We start from the raw sequence: 21016 nt of genomic DNA, 5'->3' as shown, positions 1-21016 counted from the left end.
TCCCACCACTTCCTCCACCGCTCTCACACTTGTGCCGTTCTTTCAGGCTCATCAGATACATCAGATGTCTCACCATCACACGAAGATGACACTCACAGTCTCTCACGTTAACTAAGTAAACATCCACATCAGATTTTGTTATCAGTGAATACATCTTTCTACGTCCTTCATTGCTGCTTTTTTTTTTTTTCCATATAAGAAGAACTTTTAGAAAAACTTTTTGGAAGTACTTTGGACCACACCACAGCTGCATGCAGAGGCCAGCAGCTCCGGAGCGATGTCATCTCTACTTTCTCACAACAAGGATCAGCCACGCATCAGAAAGTCGCTCTCTGACTCCTCTCCAACTTCATCCACCGCCACCACCAAGAGCCTGAGGGTAGGGCCTGATTGCCTTTAGTCTTTTCAGTGTCTGTTTACTCAGAGGGAAGCCATGGCTGACATAATGCAAACACTAACATTATCATTCAGTCATTGTCAAACAAATGCCTCTGTAACAAGCCACAGAGGTATTCCTGTGTGTTTGTATGTTGCAGTCTTTTGATTCATGATGTAGCCTACATGATGATGGAAAATTAGCCATGAATGCCTCATTTGAAATGAACATTGGTCTTTTTTTCTTTTTTTTGAAAACAAATGACAGCTGTTGGGAGCAACTAAAGGGTTTTTCCACTATTGCAATGTATTCCTTTGAATTATACCGCAATCAAGAGAAAGTATGAAAATAATTTCTCAAGAGATGGTGTAATCAGAGACTCTTTAAATGTTCCCGCAAAGCTATGATATCATTTTATGCATTTATTATGGTGCTTTAATTGACAAATAATCATATACAAACCACTACAGATGGTGTTGTCTCCATTTGCAAATTTTATCAGCGTCTAATTCAATCACACACTATGCATACTGATTTGATTTGTCTACACCTTTAAACTTTACAAACACGTTGACGTGTTAGATTGTGAAGATGCTGTTTTAGAATAAGTTTTTGGGCCTTCATTCCTAAACGTGTACCAAGGACATCGTGGTTACATGATACCCCTAAGGATAATAAAGTTTTTTATCTCTCATAACACTTTGACGTGCTTCTAAAGCCTCGTTATAACTCACACAAGCTGCGAAACAACATTTTACGAGCATTTAAGAGCACAATCTGTGTGTGGAGCTGAGGCAAAGTTGTAATGAGCAGTGAGGCATGTGTGTTTATGTAAACTAAGAATCCACTTTGGAAGGATAAATGGAGTGGGAGAGAGAGAGTGATACAGGAAGAGAGTGAGAGAGAGAGAGAACGCTGGGGGTGAAAGACAGGATGACAGGGAACAGAGAGAAGGAGGGATAGACTGCCTAGGACTGGCTTGTGGGAACGCAGATGCAGTATTTATGGATGTTTATCTCTCTGCTAGTCCTACGGGAAGCTCACATTTTCCACTTGGGAATAGCTGGTCAGCATGCAAGACGTTCCTCATGGGATCCAGAAAGGCTGGAGGACAGCTTAGCGACACAGACGCTCACGTTCATGGGATAAAATGTCACATAAGCCCCATCAGCATCTGTTTATGTGATGTCTCTTAATCTAAACCAGAGATTTTTCCCAGTCTGCACACTGTATATCATTAATGACCATTTAGCAAACATATCCAAGTGTCCAGAGACAGCCTTAAAGGAGCTGACATCAGAGTCTGGTGAGGATCCAGAGATCTTGTAAATGTCTGAGGAGAGGCATATCACTGTGTTTACACACAGTGTCTGTATATTAAAGCCCTGTTTCTTCTTTACAGGAATCCACTTACCTTCTCCATGATTTACTGCAGTTAAGTGTGTAACTGTTTGAGCAGTGATCACCGGTCTGCTTTTTGCTTTAGTTCACGTGACTGCCACGATAAGTCTGTACGTCTAAAAGAGTGAAGTACTACCCAAAATGGAACTGCATGCACTATCTTAGAAGTTATGTCCGTGGGAAAAAGTGCTCCAGTGCATCTATATTTCACCGACAGATGCAGAAGTAATTGCTACAGACAAGATGATTGTCTCTAATAAGTTAATACACATTGATTGTTAGCATTTATGGATGCAATAAAACTGAAAGAGGGAGTTATGTTGGCTTTTCCTATGAAAATATGATAAAAGGGCATTTGGGGATGTAGTAGATTGGTTCAGCGTGTTCAGAGAGGATATCTGGCAACACACTGATTTCTGTCAACAGTGTGTACTGTTTCATATCTTTGTCTTTTTCATAAAAAGCACTTTAAATTCCACTGTTGTCGAAACGCGCTGTAAAAACAAGACTGCCTACAGTAATGTTAGAGGAGCCCCTGTGAGGCTGTATTAATGCACAGTGCTGCTTTGAGCTGAATGCTAACATCGTCATGCTAATACGCTCATAATTGTAATTCACAACAATCTGTCACTTACCTCTACGTGAATATTACATATGGTTCATACTTCTCTTACTGGTGCTGTAAGAATTACACTTTTGTCCCTCAAAATGAATTAAGCGGTGTTGTGTGAAGCTACATTTTGTCATGTTTTTAAAGGAGTTTCTACTGTGCCACTTGGAAATCTCTCATCAAGGAAACTGTATGAAGTCTTCCAACTTCAGCAGGCAATAATGAACAAATTGTGAGAGCCACTGCCAGAGCTATTACCTTTTTTGGATGTGTTTAGTTATCTGTGCTTGTCGGTTTATTTAAGGGATCATTTCCTCTCTCCGTCTTTAACATAGCTTGGTATGTCAGACTGCCATAAACCTTTTCTTGGAAAACTGGAAAAAAAAAAAAAAAAGTCTTTCATGAGAAATTCCTGGTAACATCACTTCAAAGAATCACTGAGCTTTCCTTTCATCTAGATGTGCTGATAATGAATGCACTTGCTGACATTGTAGATGTTAGAGAGTATGTCCTGGGTGCATGTTGACTGCGTGGTTACAATATTAAACGTAGGAAGTGGTCGACATGGTACAAAATACAACCTCACTTGTGGATTTGATTCCACGTTGAACCTCATAAATCTCACATCACGACCAAACAGCCTGTCAAGCAAATGATGAAGTCAAGCTGTGTGATGTAATTATTTGTGCAGTAGTGAGCATTTTGTGAAACAGAGGATGGGTCATGATGGAGTTGAATTACTTGTTCACGCTCTGTAAGGTTTAAGTAAGTAATAGAACCTGATGTAGGATAATCAGGAATGTCCTTACAAAAGCTTATGCCGGCATTGCTGTTGCATTTTGTCTTTACTTTGGTCAGATTCTAAAATGTTTCTCCTCCATTACAGCATGAGAGACTGTCCAGGTAAGCTCCCTCTAGTTCAATTCAAAGTATTTTGCATAAAAAACAAGAATCTATCAATGCCTCAGTGATATTAACCTCTGACAGTAACTGAGCTATACTTCAGTGTTAAACACCTCTTTTATGTCTTCAGATTGAGCTCGTCTGGATCCTCTGATGTCTCCAACGATACATCCACAAACCACGCTGAGTCCTACTTCTTACGGAGGGAGAACAGACTGTCTGCAAGGAAAAAGGCAGAAGAAGAGTCAGCAAACAGTGACTATAAAAAGGCAATCGATGCAGTTTGCACGTCGATATCATTTAGACGGTTGACAATTAATTGACTCACTTAAGCAGAATTTTATTCAGCCAGTGATTTTCAGCACAGGGCCTTCATCACGGTGCTTTACAGAGAGGAGAAAAGGACAGCCTATGTATACTTCACAAGATGGCTGAGCCTTTGCCAATTACCCAATGAACATTAGACACAAAAATCCAGCCTCTAAAGGATGCTGTTACATAAACAGTAGAGCACAAACGATTAGTCAGTTATACGGTTGGCTGACATAAAAAGAATTTGAAACAAAATGTGTTAAGTGGTAATCTGTTTAAAAGATTCTTGGTAATTTTTTTTATTGTTTGGATAATTTGTTCTGCTTTATATAATCTTTAATCCAATATCTTTTGGTTTTTTGACTGTTGGTTGGACAAAAAAAATATTTGGACTGCTGTAATGGGAATTTTTTTCACAATTTTCTGATATTTCACAGACTAAAGGATTAACTTTAGCTCCGTGAGGCTGTACTTCCAGTGCTTTGAGCTAAATAATAACATTGGCATGCTAAATTCTAATGCTGATGTTTAATGTCTCATGTTTACCCTGTTCCCCATCTTATTTTAGTGGTTAGTGTGCCAACATTTTCAAATTAGCACCAAACAAAGCCAAACACATGTTACAGCTGCTATTTTGACCTCATGATGAAATTTTTACTTATGATTACGACTCAAAGTGAGAGGAACATGAATGTCTGGAAAAGATTTCACGGCAATCAATCCAACGGTTGTTGATAAATTGCACTCAAACCCACAACTGTGGACCTCTGATGGGAATGATGGATATCTGTATAAACCAGCCAGTAGATGTTGAGATATTTGACTGGAAAAATGTAAACTTTGACTCCGACTTTGATTCGTGATCATGATTCAAATCAATTCATATTTCACTCAGAGGCAAAAATGTAAACCTCATGGTCGAGATTGAAAATAATCATTAGTTACACACTAAACGGATAAAACTACAACACAAACAATCAGTGTGGCTGTTGATGTCAGCGCTTGTTGGTCTGGGTGCCGTGAAAACAATCAAACACTAACAAGTGCATATTTTGTAGATGTATGAAAAGGCACTGGCTACCAATCAAAGGCTTAAGTCCAGGCTGGAAACAAGTAAACAGGAACTGGCTGTGATTCAGGACCAGCTGCAGAGAGCACAGGTACGTTACATACAGCAAGACAACGGTAATGGTTGCTGAAAAGTACATAAAAGTTTCTGCAAGTCATAATTTGCCAGCACACGCAGAAATGTCTCCCATATATTTTCATGATGATATCAGGTTTTACTGTAATGTGACAGAAATGTGACATGAAAGATGAAAGTTATACAAGCAAGCTGAAATGTAATTACTGCAAGGTGCCTGGTCTGACTTTTGGAATATTAACAGTGAGCTGCTGTAGAGTTTCTGTGAGCGTCTGTGAACACATTTGATATTTGACATCAGACACGTGTACTCACTGTTGATGAAAATGCAGCACCCATAATCGGTTTCCAGGCTTTATGCTGTAACCTTGTTCGTAATAACCTTTCATTTGTGCAGAAAGGGAGACCGGGAGATTGTGGCTCCAACATGCTTGAGACAGAAAAAAAGGTGAGAACGCACCATTATGACAATATGAATAAACGCTTTATATATTCAAAATATTTTCTTATTTATCTTAATTATTTTCTAAAATGCTCTTCTTCATAGGAAAGCTGGAGTCTAAAAAAGAAGATATCAGATATGGAGGAACAGCTGAAGGTATTTTGGATATTTTAGAATATAAAACCTTAACTTCTGTTATTCATCATAACATTCACTTGTATTTTTTCATATTCTGCCTCCTCTAAACATATCACTAAATAGCTATATAGCAGGATCTCTTACCCAAGGGGAAGTTAAGCTTATTTGACATGAGGAAAACAATGAACAATCAAATCCAAACAGTGTAAAGTGTCTGTGGGACTTGGAGCCGCGGCGTGAGCTGCTCTGTCTGCTCTGTCCACGGTGGTTTTAGCTGACATCATTTGTCACCATTATGCTCTGCTGGCTGTGGAATGTGTGAGCACTTTGACACTGCAGCGAGTGAGCCATCAGTATTCATGTAGGGTCTAACGTTCACAAATGTCTGCTGTGTTATGCCCAAGGGGATACAAACAAAAACCTGCTGTTATCTGTGAACAAGAAGTCTGCACAAACAAGAGATGCTGGTGCGAAAATAGACATTCACAACTGAGAAGCTCTGTCACGTGTATTTAAATGGGCAAGTCAGGTCCAGTTGGGTTTGTGTGTCACTCAGTACGAGTGTAGAAGATTATGCGTTTGTAAACATGTGATTGTATTTACTTTATTGTGATCAGATTTACCCTCTTTTTTGTGTGCAGCCAACTTCCTTTCTGGACTCGTCATTAGCAGGAACAGAAGGAAAAATAAAAAAAAATAAGTATTGTATTGAGGTTCAGGTCTCAAAATCCTTAGAAGAGAATGTAAAGGATGGATGTGAATATGGTCATAATTTGTTCGTGAATATTTTTATGGCGTTATCCATATATCCATCTTATATATCATATATCTATAAAAGTCCCCCAAATTATAAATTAAACGAAAAATCAGCCCACATTTTTTTTCACATTAAGGAGTGACCAACTTTATTGTCTCAAAACAGGATCAAGAAAACTGTTTGATACATTTTTGATGGTTCGCATTTTTTTTAAGTCTGCCTTAATCAACACTTACGCACTCGCGATTGTAAGAGTTGTGATCATTCCTTTTGTCGATACCAGACACAAAGAGATCCCCCCCTAACAGCTCTGATGGGGACAAAAGGATGGAGCACAAAATCCACAAATCCAACAAAGTCTTTGTTCTGTGTAAAAATGCATTCTGAAGTTAGACAAATCAAGTGAGTCTCTTCCAAATTCAGCCTTTTTAGTACAAAAATACTATCCCTCCACTGCAGCTCAGTGATAAAACACTGTCTGTGGAAACACAAAGGGGGATTTTGTGCTAAGAACACTTTGGAACTGACTAGGAACAACAAAGCCCCACATTAGAGTCAGTTGAACTTTAGCAAGCTGTTTCGTGCGAAGAGAGGACTGTGAATTTTATCCTCCATTTCTTCCATTGGAGACGTGTTGAAAAAGCATCCTAACAGAAGCAATGACTACAGAGTTCTTTCATATGGGCATGTGAGCCTTTGTTTTGAAGCAACAGCTTAACATATTTGTCACGAGTGCTGTGTTGGGTCCCAACAATCTATTAACTTCATTTTGATGTGATGGAAGACGAAAGGGTTGCCTGTAGTACAAGGAATCAAAATCCAGGACTTTGTGCATGAGAAAATACAACCAAATATGGATTCACTTCCAAACTATAAGTAAGTGACAATCCACAAAATGAATTGTGAATTTATCGTATGGCAAAAATTGAGCGACGGTACGCCTGTCGTGAATGTCTGTATGATGGGACAGGACATAATATGACATGCACCACCCAGAGCATTGAGCCGTCAAGGTTATCTGCAACATGTAAATTTACATCAGCGCCCACGTCATTTGTCTCTCACTCTTTCTTCAGGTTAAAGCGGAGCTGAAGATGGAGAACCAGAGACTGAAGGATGAGAATGGAGCTTTAATCCGGGTCATCACTAAACTGTCCAAGTGAGACAGGAAGCAGGAAGGATGAGAAGAAGAGGGACGGGCACCAGAAGCCGTTTCCATACCTGTCTTCTTCCCACCTTCATCCTGTCCTCAGAAAGAATGTATGTACATAGCTTTCCAGTAATTTGGGGAACTTGACTTTTTTTTTTTAATTGTCTGTTATCTGTCAGGATTAAAGGCACATTTCACCACAGCTGTGAAAGCGTCCTGTTAGTGTACTGGATCTGCAGTGGGAACACATTCCCAGACAGAAAGTACATTAAATTAAAAATTCATATCGTGTATTCATGAAACATTTCTACATAAAGGCAAATTCCAACACGGCCGCTTCCTGTATTTTTCTTCCATGACCAAATAGTCCAGGAGAAAACCATTTATTAAACTGTATAATCATATCAAGAATATCCCAGCATACATAAATGGACAAAGTATTGCAGGTATTTCCACGGAGGTATTACCATGGTAACTGCAATATTTTGTTCACTCCATATGCAGACCTTGAGAATCGGCTGTGAGCTATCAGGGACAGCAGATGATGGATGAGCTACATTTCCCAGGAACGTGGTAGCGTCATCTCTGATTTAAGAGCTTTACCTTGGAGTATGTCATCACAAATGACAGGCTTTTTCTCTTAAGCTGCAATATGAAAACAATCAAAAGCATACAAGTTGGTCATAGAGTAGAGAAAATGCCCATCATCTTGCCTCATAACCGTCAGCACTAGAGCAAAAACTAGAGTTGTGTGTCAAATGTGAATCAGTCAAGTCCTGGTGAGACCAAATAAACACCATGATCTTCATCGGCAGATGGCAAAATGGCTAAAAAAAGGTAAAAATTGAATTAAGTCAACATGAACGCAAAGTCCTTAAAATGCTAAAAAAAAAAAAAAAAAAGACATTTGAGCATAAATAATTGCCTGACAACGGGGCAAACTGCCAGTGAAGCTCATGTGTGAGCTACTCAGTGAATCTTGAGGTGAGATGGTTTTAAACCTCAAGAAGGAACTTTAACACTAAAGGATTGTTTAAAAAAAAAAAAAAAAAATAAAGGGAATTCACTTTAATTTCATCATAATCACGACTGAACACAAACACCTCTTTCAATGGCTATAAATGTATCTTTTGCTTGACATTCACAGGACTGACTGAGTCCAGTACAATCTGACACTCATGGTGGATATCGTTTTCAGTAATGTTCATATTCAATTTCAATTTTCATCATATATTAAAATTAGTCTCCATAGTGTACTTGCATATTTTCTGTTCACCCTTGTTCATAACTCTGCAGATGTTTTTTATCATCCATGTTATGTTTTCTTGCACATCTATGTTGGATCACTGTTGGACACTCCTCCCTAGTATTTTTCTCATGTTGTGTATGATGCCACCCACTGACCATAAGTGGAAAAGCATCCTCCCGTTCCATTTACACACCACACAGCACAAGGCTACTTAAAATGCCTTTATTTCCTATGATTACATTTTGACAACACACACATAAGTCCTGACCACATCCCATGTTTTGGTTCCCTTGAGTAACTGATTTCTACATTGAGTGATATATGAGGTGGTCTTTTTGTTCCCTTTTATTTTTATTTTTTGGTGAAAAACATAAAGTTTTGGACGTAATTAAACCATGCAGATCACAGAAAGGCACAACTATTGACACACCCCTACAACAAGACAAAAACAAGAAGAGTCAAGAAAGACGTTCAAGCATTTCTCTTGTCTATGTTGCTCGGAAAGTGAACGCGTGATGGAGTAGGATGACGATCAGGTCTTTGGATGTTCTGTATCATGGCTATGTTCACATAAGAGGACTACAGCGGAACCATTACTGAAGCAGCAGGTTGGCAGTATTGCATTGCGAATGTTGTTCTGCACTGTTCGGGTCTGCTCTGTGCTCAGCATAGCTTGTGAGACCCAGGAAGACGGGGATTTTGTTGCCTGCATTGCAGAAAAGTGACAGACTCATACAGTCCATTAACAGAACACCGACAAACAAATACAGGCTCTATTGGTCCGATTGCAAAGACACAAAATAGCAGAGAGAAACTGATGGCAGCGTAGATATAAGTGAGTATATCAGATGACCCCGGGAAAGGATCACCTGACACACACTGTAGAAAAGGATGTAATATGGTGCTCCTCCACAATAAGATCTGAACCTAAATTTGACACCACATTGTGGAATTGAATCGTCAGAATAGACTCGATATCAAAAAAATGTGTCTGGTTTGTATTCCTCTCAGGCCCTCGAACACAGAGAGAGAAAGCTACATTATAATCAAAATGATGGACTGTCATGAAGATTAGGACTCTTCGTCTTCATGAACTGCGTGTTGTAAGTAAAGGTTTATCTAATAGTGAATGACAGTGACTCAGAAAAGCAGATGGGGTAAACAAATCCCCACATTACAAATGCCATGTGCAGACACATCATCGGTATCTCAGAGCATGCACAAGAGACACAATACCAGCTCATCCCATTGCAATCCATTAGTCAAACTGGGTGTTAATTCATGAAGAGACATTTGCAATGAAAAGGTTGTTGATTTGCTTAGCTATATGTGTAAAGCTACTTAAGAGGACTGCAACAATAATATGCAGCACTAGTATTTCACAGAAAAAGCAATAAGTAAAATACTAAAAACTGAAAACAAGGTTTGGTTCATGTTTTATGCAAATTGCTGATTTGTTATGTTATAATCAGACACATGAGAGCAGGTTTATCCGAATAGCAATAAGATGAGAGGGTACAATTCAATGGCGTACGGAAGGAGGAAGGGGCTACAAGTCGATTAAATCATCCGCTGTGTCTACATTTACTAATCTAAGACTGGACACCCATCTGGCAGGAGTAAATGAAGGAAACACTTACGGTACACTGAGATAGAAAATTAAGGAGCCAGCAAATATTCTCCTTTTCTGAAATATATACAGTTTACTGGTTAGTGACTAACACACACCGTTAAACAAGTGCAAGCAGAAATTAACAATAAGTACAGGACTTGTAGCCCAGGCTTACTTTAACACTGGATTTAGCAGAGGACACATACACATGATGACAGAAAACCAGACAGTCATGCAGTATTATGGCAAAAATAAGTGGGTTTTTACAAATGATACACAAAGCAACCCTGCTTCAAATCCAGGCGTTAAAGGAGCCTGTGAACACTGACATGGATTATTCAGACATACATTCAGTCCCATTCAGCAAAAATACATACACTTTGCAGTCAGTGCATACTCTTTTTTACTCTGTTTTATTATCAAAAATGACACAGAACACAAACACACATACACAATATAATTATGGTTCCTCTTTAAAACATGCCACTATTTACATCATCCTGTAAATACATGCTGTAGCCTATTCACAAATTTGCGCAATGCATAATGTTAACAATAGGAAGAAGTAGTATTGTGAAAGGACCGGTCAGTGTGCTGCTGTTCACCCTCCTGCAGAATTTGTTTTACTTGTGGTGACAATATTGCCTCCTGTAGAAGCAAAGACACGCTGTGAAAATATGAATTTAAATGCAACCGAGTGCCTAATTCTGAAAATTAACCACAACTCAAAACTTAATGCTGAAATGTAAACACCTCTGAAATTATAGAACTGAAATATATTCACAGTAAAACCATCTTTTCTGTTCTGATGTTTCAAGTTGTGCAATTATGAAGAATTGATTCTTTTTTCCCTTTAATTTTCCAGATTCTGGTTGTGGTAAATGTGCAGTCTCTCATCTGAACTTCTCTTTAGGGGATTATAAGACTGACAAAACACAGCACGACAGAGGGTCCCAGCCTTTTTTGGTCTGACGTGTCTCCACAGATCAACCACCTTGTTTCGAAAAAGTGCTCTAAGGAATCGATTTTATACTCAATGTTATTTCACACTCTTAATTACATAAAAGTAGATGCAGTTACAATTATTCGTTACATACAAGGCATGATGATTCTGGTCAGATTTTCACTAGTGCTAGTATTACCACTCCGTGTCATCACAGTCATTCCCTAAAAGTAACTAGTTTTCTTGGTTATGCTTGGTTATCGTGACAAAAAAATACTAAAACTCAGCATCAAACCAATCTGTACTCTCCCATTTGTATGTTTATTCTGCTCCTGGATTCTCCAAGGGGGGTTTCTTCATTTTTCTTTTTACCAAATCATAATATTTCTCTCTACATATATATATATATATTTAAAAATAGATGAGTTACTCCACAATCTTTCCATGTATCCCATGGCAACGACAGAAGTACCCCCTGGGGTACAGTACAAATATCCCTGATGGGGAATAGTAGTTATAGGACAGAGATCTGATCCTTTCATTCAGCCTACTTGGTTATTTTTAAGATTGCATTTTTCATCCTGAGTTTTGGAGTCTGAATGAACTTAAAATTTTAGATCCAAAAGTGATTGAATTTGAATACAGTTTGAATAACTTCAATAAAGTATCATGTACCCTCAAAATCATTTAGTTTTTGGGTTATTCAAACCACATAAATTCAGATAAGTGGTTCTCCAAGTTAAATATTTCAATGCTATAAATTCAGCGTTATTAAAAATTCAACATCAAATATTCAGCAGTGATTAAACTTCACAATTAGGCGTCGAGCTGCTGATGAGACTCAAGTCCGCAGGGCATTTTTTTTGCCTCCATTCCTCTGCACATCAGTGTGTGACAAAGGTCGTCTGTGATGAAGTTTTAACACCACCATGTTGCAGCCTTCCGGCTCCAGGTTTACAAAGCTTGTGACTGATGAGTGAGCGCTCCAAACAACATGACATACTGCGAGGCATGATACATGCTAGATTCTGCAGCTCTATTTGGTTCAAGCAAATGATCCAAGATATGTTTATTGTACTATATGTCTGATGCAGCACTTTCCGTGTTGAGATTTTACAAACCTACATTTTGAACTGAAATGTCCCCTTCTCTTAAAAAGTGTAGCTACATCTCACATTTCAAACTCAATTCTCTATAAAAACATCTTGTCTTTGACAGAAATCCTCGTGTTGTTTCACCAGAAACTATTTAAGTATTGAAGTGTACTACAGCATGTTTTGTAAACTACAACATTCGTCAAAGAAAGATAGAATCTGTTTAATGGCTACCAAAACAAAAAACAATTAAATGGCACTATTTTTAGGACAGCAGAAAAAGCATAGTCATTATTGATTTGAACATCATTGGTAAGCCTTCTAGTGTCCTCACTTTGTCCACACATAAGTAAGGTTATACATCCAAGTGGTCAACACAGCTCAAGACATATTGGAGATGGCACATTCAGTGTCCCTGACTACTTTTGGATGATATTCACTCTTTAAAAGTTTCCCCTCTAAACAAAGCAACGAAGCAAACTGTTTTTTCTTAAAGTGTCGTATCAGGAAAGGCACCCATGTATTCCTGTCCTACATTAGATCTGTCTGAAGACACAGAAATGTGTGTTAAAACTAAATGCATAGACGCGCCTTCATGGCAACACAAAACAAGCAACTGAAAACAGACAACTGTGTCATCCTGCCATCCTGCCAACTGTTCTGTATCTCCCTCCTATTATGAGCTGATGAAATGAAGACAATCATCTATGCAGATTTTGTCCTGAAAATATATTGCAACATGGATTGCTTCAGTCAGTGAACTTAACCTCAGTCATTCTCAATTAAATCTTTTTGCATTAAATAGACTTAAACAGACTCTATGCAGGAAATAACCCAATACTACAGTACTTTCTATTGCAAGTTATAGCACACTTATTAGCAAGATACAATACTGGGCATGGTGTATGCAGAGCAGTGGGGGAGGTAAGTAAAGCATGCTCTATAAACTAAACTAAAGCTTTATTTCCAGCATCATGTCTTCACCGAGACTTTCATTCAGTGTCAGCACCCTAAGAATCAGTTTCTAAGTTTCCTCAAATGAAAGAAAGACCAAAAGTCTATCAGTCATGAACCAGTCACTCGATAACTCAACACCACTCCTCTCAGCATACACTAAATGTGTAAAATGTGATGCTTAAAAAGAGTTTTTTTTGACTTAACAATGAATGAGCGGATATTCTAAGATGTCTCTTTTTTGCTGAGCAGGTTTTCATGACCAGTAGTCACGTGTTAAGTCATGGGTTTCATGCAAAGTAGGGGTGGGGGTTGGATTTCTGAGTTAGTGCATTAGCTGGTTGGTGGAGCGTGTTACTTCTTTGCAGCCAAGGATGCCAGCTGACCATCGATATCCTCCTCTGGCTGCAATGGATGCCACTGGGCAATGGGGCGGCGTGGGTTAGCCAGCATGTCGGACCAGTGCTTGAGACCAAGGCCAGTCGCCTTACTGCCCACGAAGATCTTTCCGATGGCGTCATTCTTACCGATCTTGTCATAATCAAATACTGTGACTGCCACCAAGATTTTCTAAGAAGGGAACGAGACGTAAGCTGTAATTTCTGTTATCAAGTATAAATTGTTTTTAAAACCTTTTGTGAAGTGGCGAAATCGTTCTTGGCTTTATTCACATCTGTATATAATTAACTTTCTGATGAAAGATAAATGTTTTGGTTTGGCTTGTACTGTACCTGCATCTGTTCCAGCGGGATTTCAAAGCTGAAGGATTCATTGTAGTAAGGGTTTAGAGTGTTCTTCTTCACTGTAGTCTTCTTCTTCTTCAGACGCTTACCCCCCTGCAGCAGCTGGATCTTTACATAAGGATCTACAAGGCAGAACAATATGATCAACAATAGAGATCCTCAAGGCAAGTTGTTGTAATGTACTTGTTGGCTTTCCTGTTGCTACTGCAATATATACTTCCCTTTCATCACTTCATGTTGTAGTTGTACAGTTGTGGGTTAGGGTTACTATATTTCCCCAGTGCACTTGCATGACAAAGCACAGACATGCTCTGTTTGAGCTCTGGGCCTGCCCTAACAAACGTTCTCTGGACCAAACACGTGTTTTCATCATTTAATACATCCATTGAACCAAAGTGTGGAGATGCTGCTCTTTCTATCGCCTGAGCCAAGCCCTGCTTTCCCTTCCTGAGCCGCTGAACAGTTTGCCAAAACTTCCTTGAGGCTACCCTAAAGTCCTTCTCCATAGCCTCCCCGAACTGCTCCCATACCCGGGTTTTCGCCTCAGTGACCACTCGTGAGTTTCTCCACACCTGCCCAGAACCTCTTACCCTGTACAACTCTGGAAAAGGAGATAGTCCAACCCCTCTAGGAGTTTGGTTCCAGAGCTGACACTGTGCGTAGAAGTGAGCCCAACTATCTAGCTGGTACCGCTCAGCCTCCCACACCAGCTCCGACGTTCCACCTCCCCAGAGCCAGTCTGTGATGCCTGGGGGTGCCATACACCCAACCTCTGCAATGGCCCAGCTGGGCCTCGTGGATCCAGGCCCGGCCACCAGATGCTCGCTGAAGAGCTCCCCTACCAAGTCTGGCTCCAGGATGGGGTTCCTGTTCCCCAAACCTACCTAAGGGAACGCTGAACTTCTGGCTCCACTTCATGGGGCTTTTTTGAATCTCTCTTAGTTTGGCCCCTCCCCTGCAACCACTTTGCATTTGAGAGACCCCTATAGCCCCCCACAACACAGCTCCCAGGTTGACACCATGATAAGGTGGCGATTCTTTGGGGGGGTGTTTGTATTTATATGTATATATTATATTGCATATGTATATGGTTTCATTGCTATATCTTAATATCTTAAACATGGCTCAAAGCTAAAGGCATAGACAAACACAAATTGAAGCCTAAACTGTTCCCAACAGCAATAATCCCAATCAAATGATCTAGATTCTTTTTTTCTCTACCAGATAATCCACAGGCATCCATCTTCTTCAGGTTCTTTGCCTCCAGGATGCAGACGGTGAGTTTCCCAGCTGTGGGGACGTAACGAAGGGAGATGCAGATGTCCCCGAGTTTCTCAGGCTGAGCAGTCAGCGATGAAAGAAGAGACAGGAATGACAAGCACACAGATGCTCATCAGCAAACAAGATAGAATATGATCTGCTGTAAGTTTTGCTTTTTTTTAGGGTGGATGAAATTCGGGTATTTTTGTCCTCAAGGCAACATTGTCAAAAGGATTGCTTAGAACTGAATCTCTGTTTAGATTAAGACGATAAAGGATTTGAATCCTGGGGCTTTCAGCACCCACTGAGGGGCAATTTTATGTATAAAAATTTTTTTTCAGCCTACAGTAAGACAATTCACACAATGTTATCAAGACAGGATACCTGAAAAAATATAGTGCTACTGCAATATGTCATTTTGATGATTGTCTTTCACAAAACATCTCTTTCGCAACTGTATATCGATCAGGAAAGCATAATTTCAATATTTTCAAACGATTCTCAGCAGCACCTCCTCTTGGTCGGCGCTCTCCAGATCCTTCCACTCCTCGATCGGCCGTCCAAGGTCGATGGTGTTCATGGGAATCTTCACCTCTCCGATGACGTCATGTTTGGAAAATCGGTCGTAGTCATAAACAGACATCGACAGAGTCTTCCCACCAAGCTCCTCATAGGGCACCTGTTCGACAGACACAGCGCAATATGTTTTATACCTTGATACCTTATATTTTTTTGTATTAGTGATCATATGGCTATAGAAGTTAAATAAATCCAAAAATGAGAAGTATATGATAAAGGTACAGTGCATGAAATTAGTTTCAGAAATGTGTCTCTAAATATTAGATTCAATGTGTTCTGACAGAATCTTAAACATTCATAAAATATTCACATCATTTTCCTCTGAATGGTCCAGTTTTCTAAAAAGCACAAGTGAGCCAGATTGACTGAAGAAGCTTAATGACCAAATATCACGGTGACTTTTCAGCCACTATGGAAAAGTGCCCCATATTTAAGGACAAATGGTGTTTGAATAACATGAATTGACTTAAATTAGAACAAAGAGCATGCTCCAACTAACTGACTAACATGTTCTAAAATGTTCTGAAAGGAAGGTATGTTAACATCCTTTGCAGACAAAAGTCAAATTCAAAAAGTAAGAAGTAACTCAAATAAAACCTCACAGTGAAACAGTAAATGTGGCGGATAACATCTCTTCAGCTCTGTTTGGGAGAGAACAGTTCTGTAAAATTGGTGTTTTGGTACTACAAATTTGCAGACAGGCAGAGCTTCCAGTGTGACCCAGAGACACTTGTGAAGTCTCTGTGGGCTTTATTAGCCCCGAAAAAGGAAAGAGCAGCATGTACTGCAGGCTGCACAGGCCAGTGAGTGCACATATCCTGAGAAGCAGCTCTGTTACACTTGCACACTATATGAGACACCGGCAGTGGGTTCAGATGATAATTCGCGTATCTCATTTTATATATAAACACTTGCTCACTTTCATAAATGTTTGATAATGCATGCTTGCAGCTGCATCAATACATACAAAAGCAGTGCATACTGGATGCTCTTCAGATATATTGACATGCTGACAGGACTTACCTTGAATACAAATGTCTCGTTGAAAACAGGGTTCAGTGTTTTCTTGTGGACTTTGGTGTCATACTTCTTCTTCTTATCAGGTAGGAGTTGGACTTTAACGTAAGGATCGGAGGTTCCACCCGAGTCCATGGACATAAGATCCGCAGCTTGAAGGATGCCAACTGTGAGCTGTGTGCGGAGGAGGTGTGGGCAGGATGTTAGGGACAGGACAAGTGGAGACATAATTTTATCAGGCAAAAATCCAAAGCTTATGAGATTTTTCATTAGTGTCAGAGTCAGCACTGCAGATATTGTTTATATAACATCATCTGACAACTTAAGCCTCGCAATCAATCACCACAAACGTCTTGCCCGACTGGAGACACACTGAATGTCAGAAGGTTTTTCATCAATGTCCCACAATGGTCACACTGTGATAACTTCAGAAAACTGTTTTCGCTGTACCGTGAGATGTATATAAACATGCTCTGTTCAATGTTGACTTCATTTAAAGGATTTCTTCCTGCCATATGGTCCTGAGACCATTACTGTAATGATGATCAAGTTTGCTGAATCCTTGATAAATGTGTTCCCTTTTTCCTCAGCCAGAATTATTGGAAACTTACTCTGTATCAAGTTTTTTAGCCTTTCTGCAAAAATGATCATTCTGTCACTCAGCTGATTTTACAAACAAGCTGTTTAGAGATTTGCAGGGATCAAACCTCAAAGGAGTATTTAGACACTGTGGGAAATAACTTTTTTTGCCTTCTTGCCGAGAATTAGATGAAAAGATCGATACCTCTCTCACAACTGTCCGTTCAACATACAGCTATAGCCAGCAGTCAGTTAGCTTAGCTTAGCATAAACACAAGGGGGAAGGTAACAAAATCTGACTCCCAGCTCCTCTAAAGCTCCCTTTTTAACACATCATATCTTGAACTTTTGTGTGCTGCTTGTGATGAATGTTAAAATTCTTGATGAGAAACAATTTAGACCTTGTACATCTGAATTTGGTCACTATATCTCAAAAATGCAACCAATGCATGCAGCAATGTATTTACAAGTGAACACCACAGACCTTTGTATTCTCAAAGTCATAATCTATAGAAAATTGCAGCTTCCCCAGTTTCTCTTGTTCTTTCTCCTCTTCCTCTTTCTCCTCCTCCGTCAGTCCAGTCTCTCCCTCATCATCGTCGTCGTCCTGGTGTTTCTGTGGTGTGAATGTAACAAAACAAAACAGATTGTTAAAGGTCAGGGGATCGGGGATCACAACACAGGGCTCCTCACAACAGTCAGCATGCCACAGACACTGGAGCTCTGGGAGTTTTTACGTGGGAGATACATGTTTTGGTTACTGCTTACCTGCACAGCACCTGATGATAATAACCAGGAGTATATCATATACAAGGTGAGAATTCTCTATTGGTAGCACATAAATACGTGTTTAAACTTCCTGCACATCTTTTCCTCTCAGTGTTATTGGATCATTGGGCAATTCCTTCCACATGCTTGTGCAGCACATTGACAGCCAGAGTCAGTGGGGGCTTTGCATGCTAGTTCCACTAAAAGGGTCAATAAATGCCACAGATTTCCAATGAAATCAGATATTAGCATAGTTCCTTTGTTTGTCAAAGGACTTTGGCTTTCACCGAATGAACTAAGATATAAATGCTGCTATAAAAACCCATAAGGAACTAGCTCACAACAGCAAATGCCAGTGCATATTAAAATGATAAAAGGCAAATATGACATAATATTCAGTGCAAGGAGATGGCTTTCAAATAACCTAGGGTTTGCAATTTGTTGTTTTATTAAACCCTACATTCGCAACTTTCTTATTTCAAGATGAAATTACAAAAACTTCTTTAACCTGCAGGCCTTGTTTCACCTCTAAATTTATGTGGCACCAAAAAATGCCTCTCTTTCCGGCTCACCGTCATTACAATAAGTGGTTCAGGATTAAAGGGCACAGCCAGCTATTTGAATAAGGCAGAGTCGTATTGCTGCAGTGTTACTATTGTAGTTAAATGATTGCCTCATTACCAAGGTGACCTTGACTTTGAAATTTTCCTCTATTTTTACTCTTTTTTTCAGTTCATCCAGTGTCTCCACATTCTTCAGTACCTCCTCCTTGAGTGGTAAAGTCAAAAGGACAGATTTGAGAGTATTTGGCTCTTCATGCAGTTTTATCATCACTGTTTCCATGTCTCCCAATCAACCAACCATGCCCTTTATCACATGCATAGATTAATAGTGTTAAGAGTGTCTTGCACATCATTTCATAGCCCAATACTTTCCATATTGGTGTGAGTTACAGTTACATTGTCCCAGGAACAATGCGTTCGATGGTTAGACTTGCCTCTCTGGGGGTTTATGGAGCACATCATAGCTTTCCATTGTTACATTCTCAAGCTGTCATAACAAAAATAATAATGTAAAAAAAAAAAAGTTGGGGCTTAAAAAAAAAAAAAAAGCAAAGGAAGCTACGACTTTCATTCCATGAAACCCCCCCTCCGCCCCGGGGGCCAGAGAGCATCAACGTGAACTATCCACCTACCGTTGAGCGGGAGTCCAGCACAGTCAAGAAACACGTGGCACACACAAGACAGACACAAAGCGGGAAAAAAGGAGGAGAGCAGAGAGAGGAAGAGATTCAACTCACAAGACACCAAACACGCTACAAAAAGAGAGGCAGTCAACACCACCACCACCATCACCACAATTATGATGAGAAATGACACGCTTGTTTTCAGCTGAGATCAATATATTCACATTGTGGACACAAGTAATTGATTTCTTTAATTAACTGTCACTGGAGCTCTCGGCAATCTATGGTGATGGTAGTTGATTAGCCCTCAAATGCATCGCTGGCTTTTCTAACATTTATCCTCTTTGCGTCCAAAATCTTCCAATATTTTTGCTCAGTCTCATGCCTTCATCCATTATCTTGAATGATAAAATGCAGCTTCTTACTCGCAACCTGTCAAAAGAAACTTTCCTCTTCATAGTGCTCATTATTCTTTGCCTCCCCGTAACAAAGCGTGTAATTTTTCACCACCAGCCACAATGGAATTACGTCACACATTTAAACGACCACCACAACAACATCGAGTAAATGGAGGGGAAGAGAGCTCTCCTTGTGTCCTCTACAGCCTGGGCTACAAAAGCTGCTGGTAAAAGATCAAATTTGGTTAGCTAGAGACATCTTGAAATGAATAAAAAAAACTCATCATCTGTAATAAATAAGAATACAAAAACTTCAATGATACATTGTTGTAGAAAAATAAGGCAGAATATCACCCAAACCATCCTGTTACTCTGACTTTTCATCATGTAGGAAGCACAAGGCATCATACCTCGCCACCCTGCATGTTCTTCATGTTGAAGCCGTCTTTGCCCTTCTTCCCTTTCTTGTTCTTCTTCTTCTTGCAGCAGCATTTTTTGATTATGCAGAAGCAGCAGGTGAGGATGAGCAACGCGGCCACCACAGCGATGGCAATCAGAGCCCATGGAGGCACTGTCAGTTTCAAAACAACAGAGGGAAAATTGACATTGAATTTTTTTTTTTGTTTCTCACAAAGCATTTTAACATTTTGTGGAATAACGAGCATTTTGAATCTCAGAAAAAAGTGTGGGTGCAGTGCACCGCTGGTTGTGCTTACATGGGATTTTATCAATTTCATTCAAGAATTTGCTCTTGATCTCCTCAAACATGTCATTCTTGTTGATCTCTGTGTTGTTGGAGCCGGAGATTTCCGGCACAGAGGTGGAGACGAAAGCAGGGGTTGGAGCCACGGTCATGGTGGTGGCACCAGTGGGCTCCGAGGACGCCACGGCCTTTGGCTTTCTGAACAAGGTGAACTTCATTGTCAAAGACTAGTTGCAGCGTCCCTGAGGCAAAAACACATCAGACAGACAGAGAGGACAGATAGGATATGCCAAAAATTGTAATGTCATGTGGTGAGATAAGGAACAAAGGTGAATTGTAAGACTAGGAAGTAGAATATTTTATTTTAAGGAGGAGTTTAAAGATATTCTTTCTCCTAAGGCTTATTATAACAGAAGTGTATTGAATCTGACAGCTGACAGAGTAGTCTCCTGGGAAAACACCAAGTTCATAGATAGACTAGGAGGAAAAAGACTCAAATGTAGTACTGAATATGTATTTGTCAATACATCATCATCTAGTCTCAAGATTTACTTAAATTTAACAACAATTTGGATAATTGATTAATTTTTAAACCTATTTTAATGAAGAATTAGTCCAACATTGAGCTTCGCCTAACATAAAGACTGGAGTTCTGACCTCTGACATGAACATGTCTGACCAATCAAAATGCACACTGT

The 21016-nt window shown here is 39.7% G+C and overlaps 2 protein-coding genes across 2 annotated transcripts; one reads left to right on the top strand and one right to left on the bottom strand.

Moving 5' to 3' along the window:
* Positions 1-53: 53 nt before the first annotated feature.
* LOC139217622 (protein phosphatase 1 regulatory subunit 12B) lies at positions 54-7563 on the top strand. Its single transcript, XM_070848998.1, has 7 exons — positions 54-379; positions 3274-3290; positions 3421-3559; positions 4661-4762; positions 5144-5194; positions 5294-5344; positions 7160-7563. The coding sequence occupies exons 1-7, from the start codon at positions 278-280 to the stop codon at positions 7244-7246; spliced, it is 549 nt and encodes a 182-aa protein (XP_070705099.1). The 5' UTR covers positions 54-277; the 3' UTR covers positions 7247-7563.
* Positions 7564-13439: 5876 nt separating this feature from the next.
* Positions 13440-20536, bottom strand: LOC139214806 (synaptotagmin-2-like). Its single transcript, XM_070845735.1, has 8 exons — positions 20332-20536; positions 20026-20186; positions 17748-17879; positions 16691-16858; positions 15600-15767; positions 15050-15167; positions 13817-13950; positions 13440-13655 (listed from the first exon to the last, which is right to left on the bottom strand). The coding sequence occupies exons 1-8, from the start codon at positions 20534-20536 to the stop codon at positions 13440-13442; spliced, it is 1302 nt and encodes a 433-aa protein (XP_070701836.1).
* Positions 20537-21016: the final 480 nt, after the last annotated feature.

Source organism: Pempheris klunzingeri, chromosome 2, assembly GCF_042242105.1.
Source record: "Pempheris klunzingeri isolate RE-2024b chromosome 2, fPemKlu1.hap1, whole genome shotgun sequence".
In the NCBI taxonomy this organism is placed as follows: Eukaryota; Metazoa; Chordata; class Actinopteri; order Acropomatiformes; family Pempheridae; genus Pempheris; species Pempheris klunzingeri.
The sequence above is the reverse complement of the archived record's forward strand: the minus strand, read 5'-3'. Positions and strand labels throughout refer to the sequence as shown.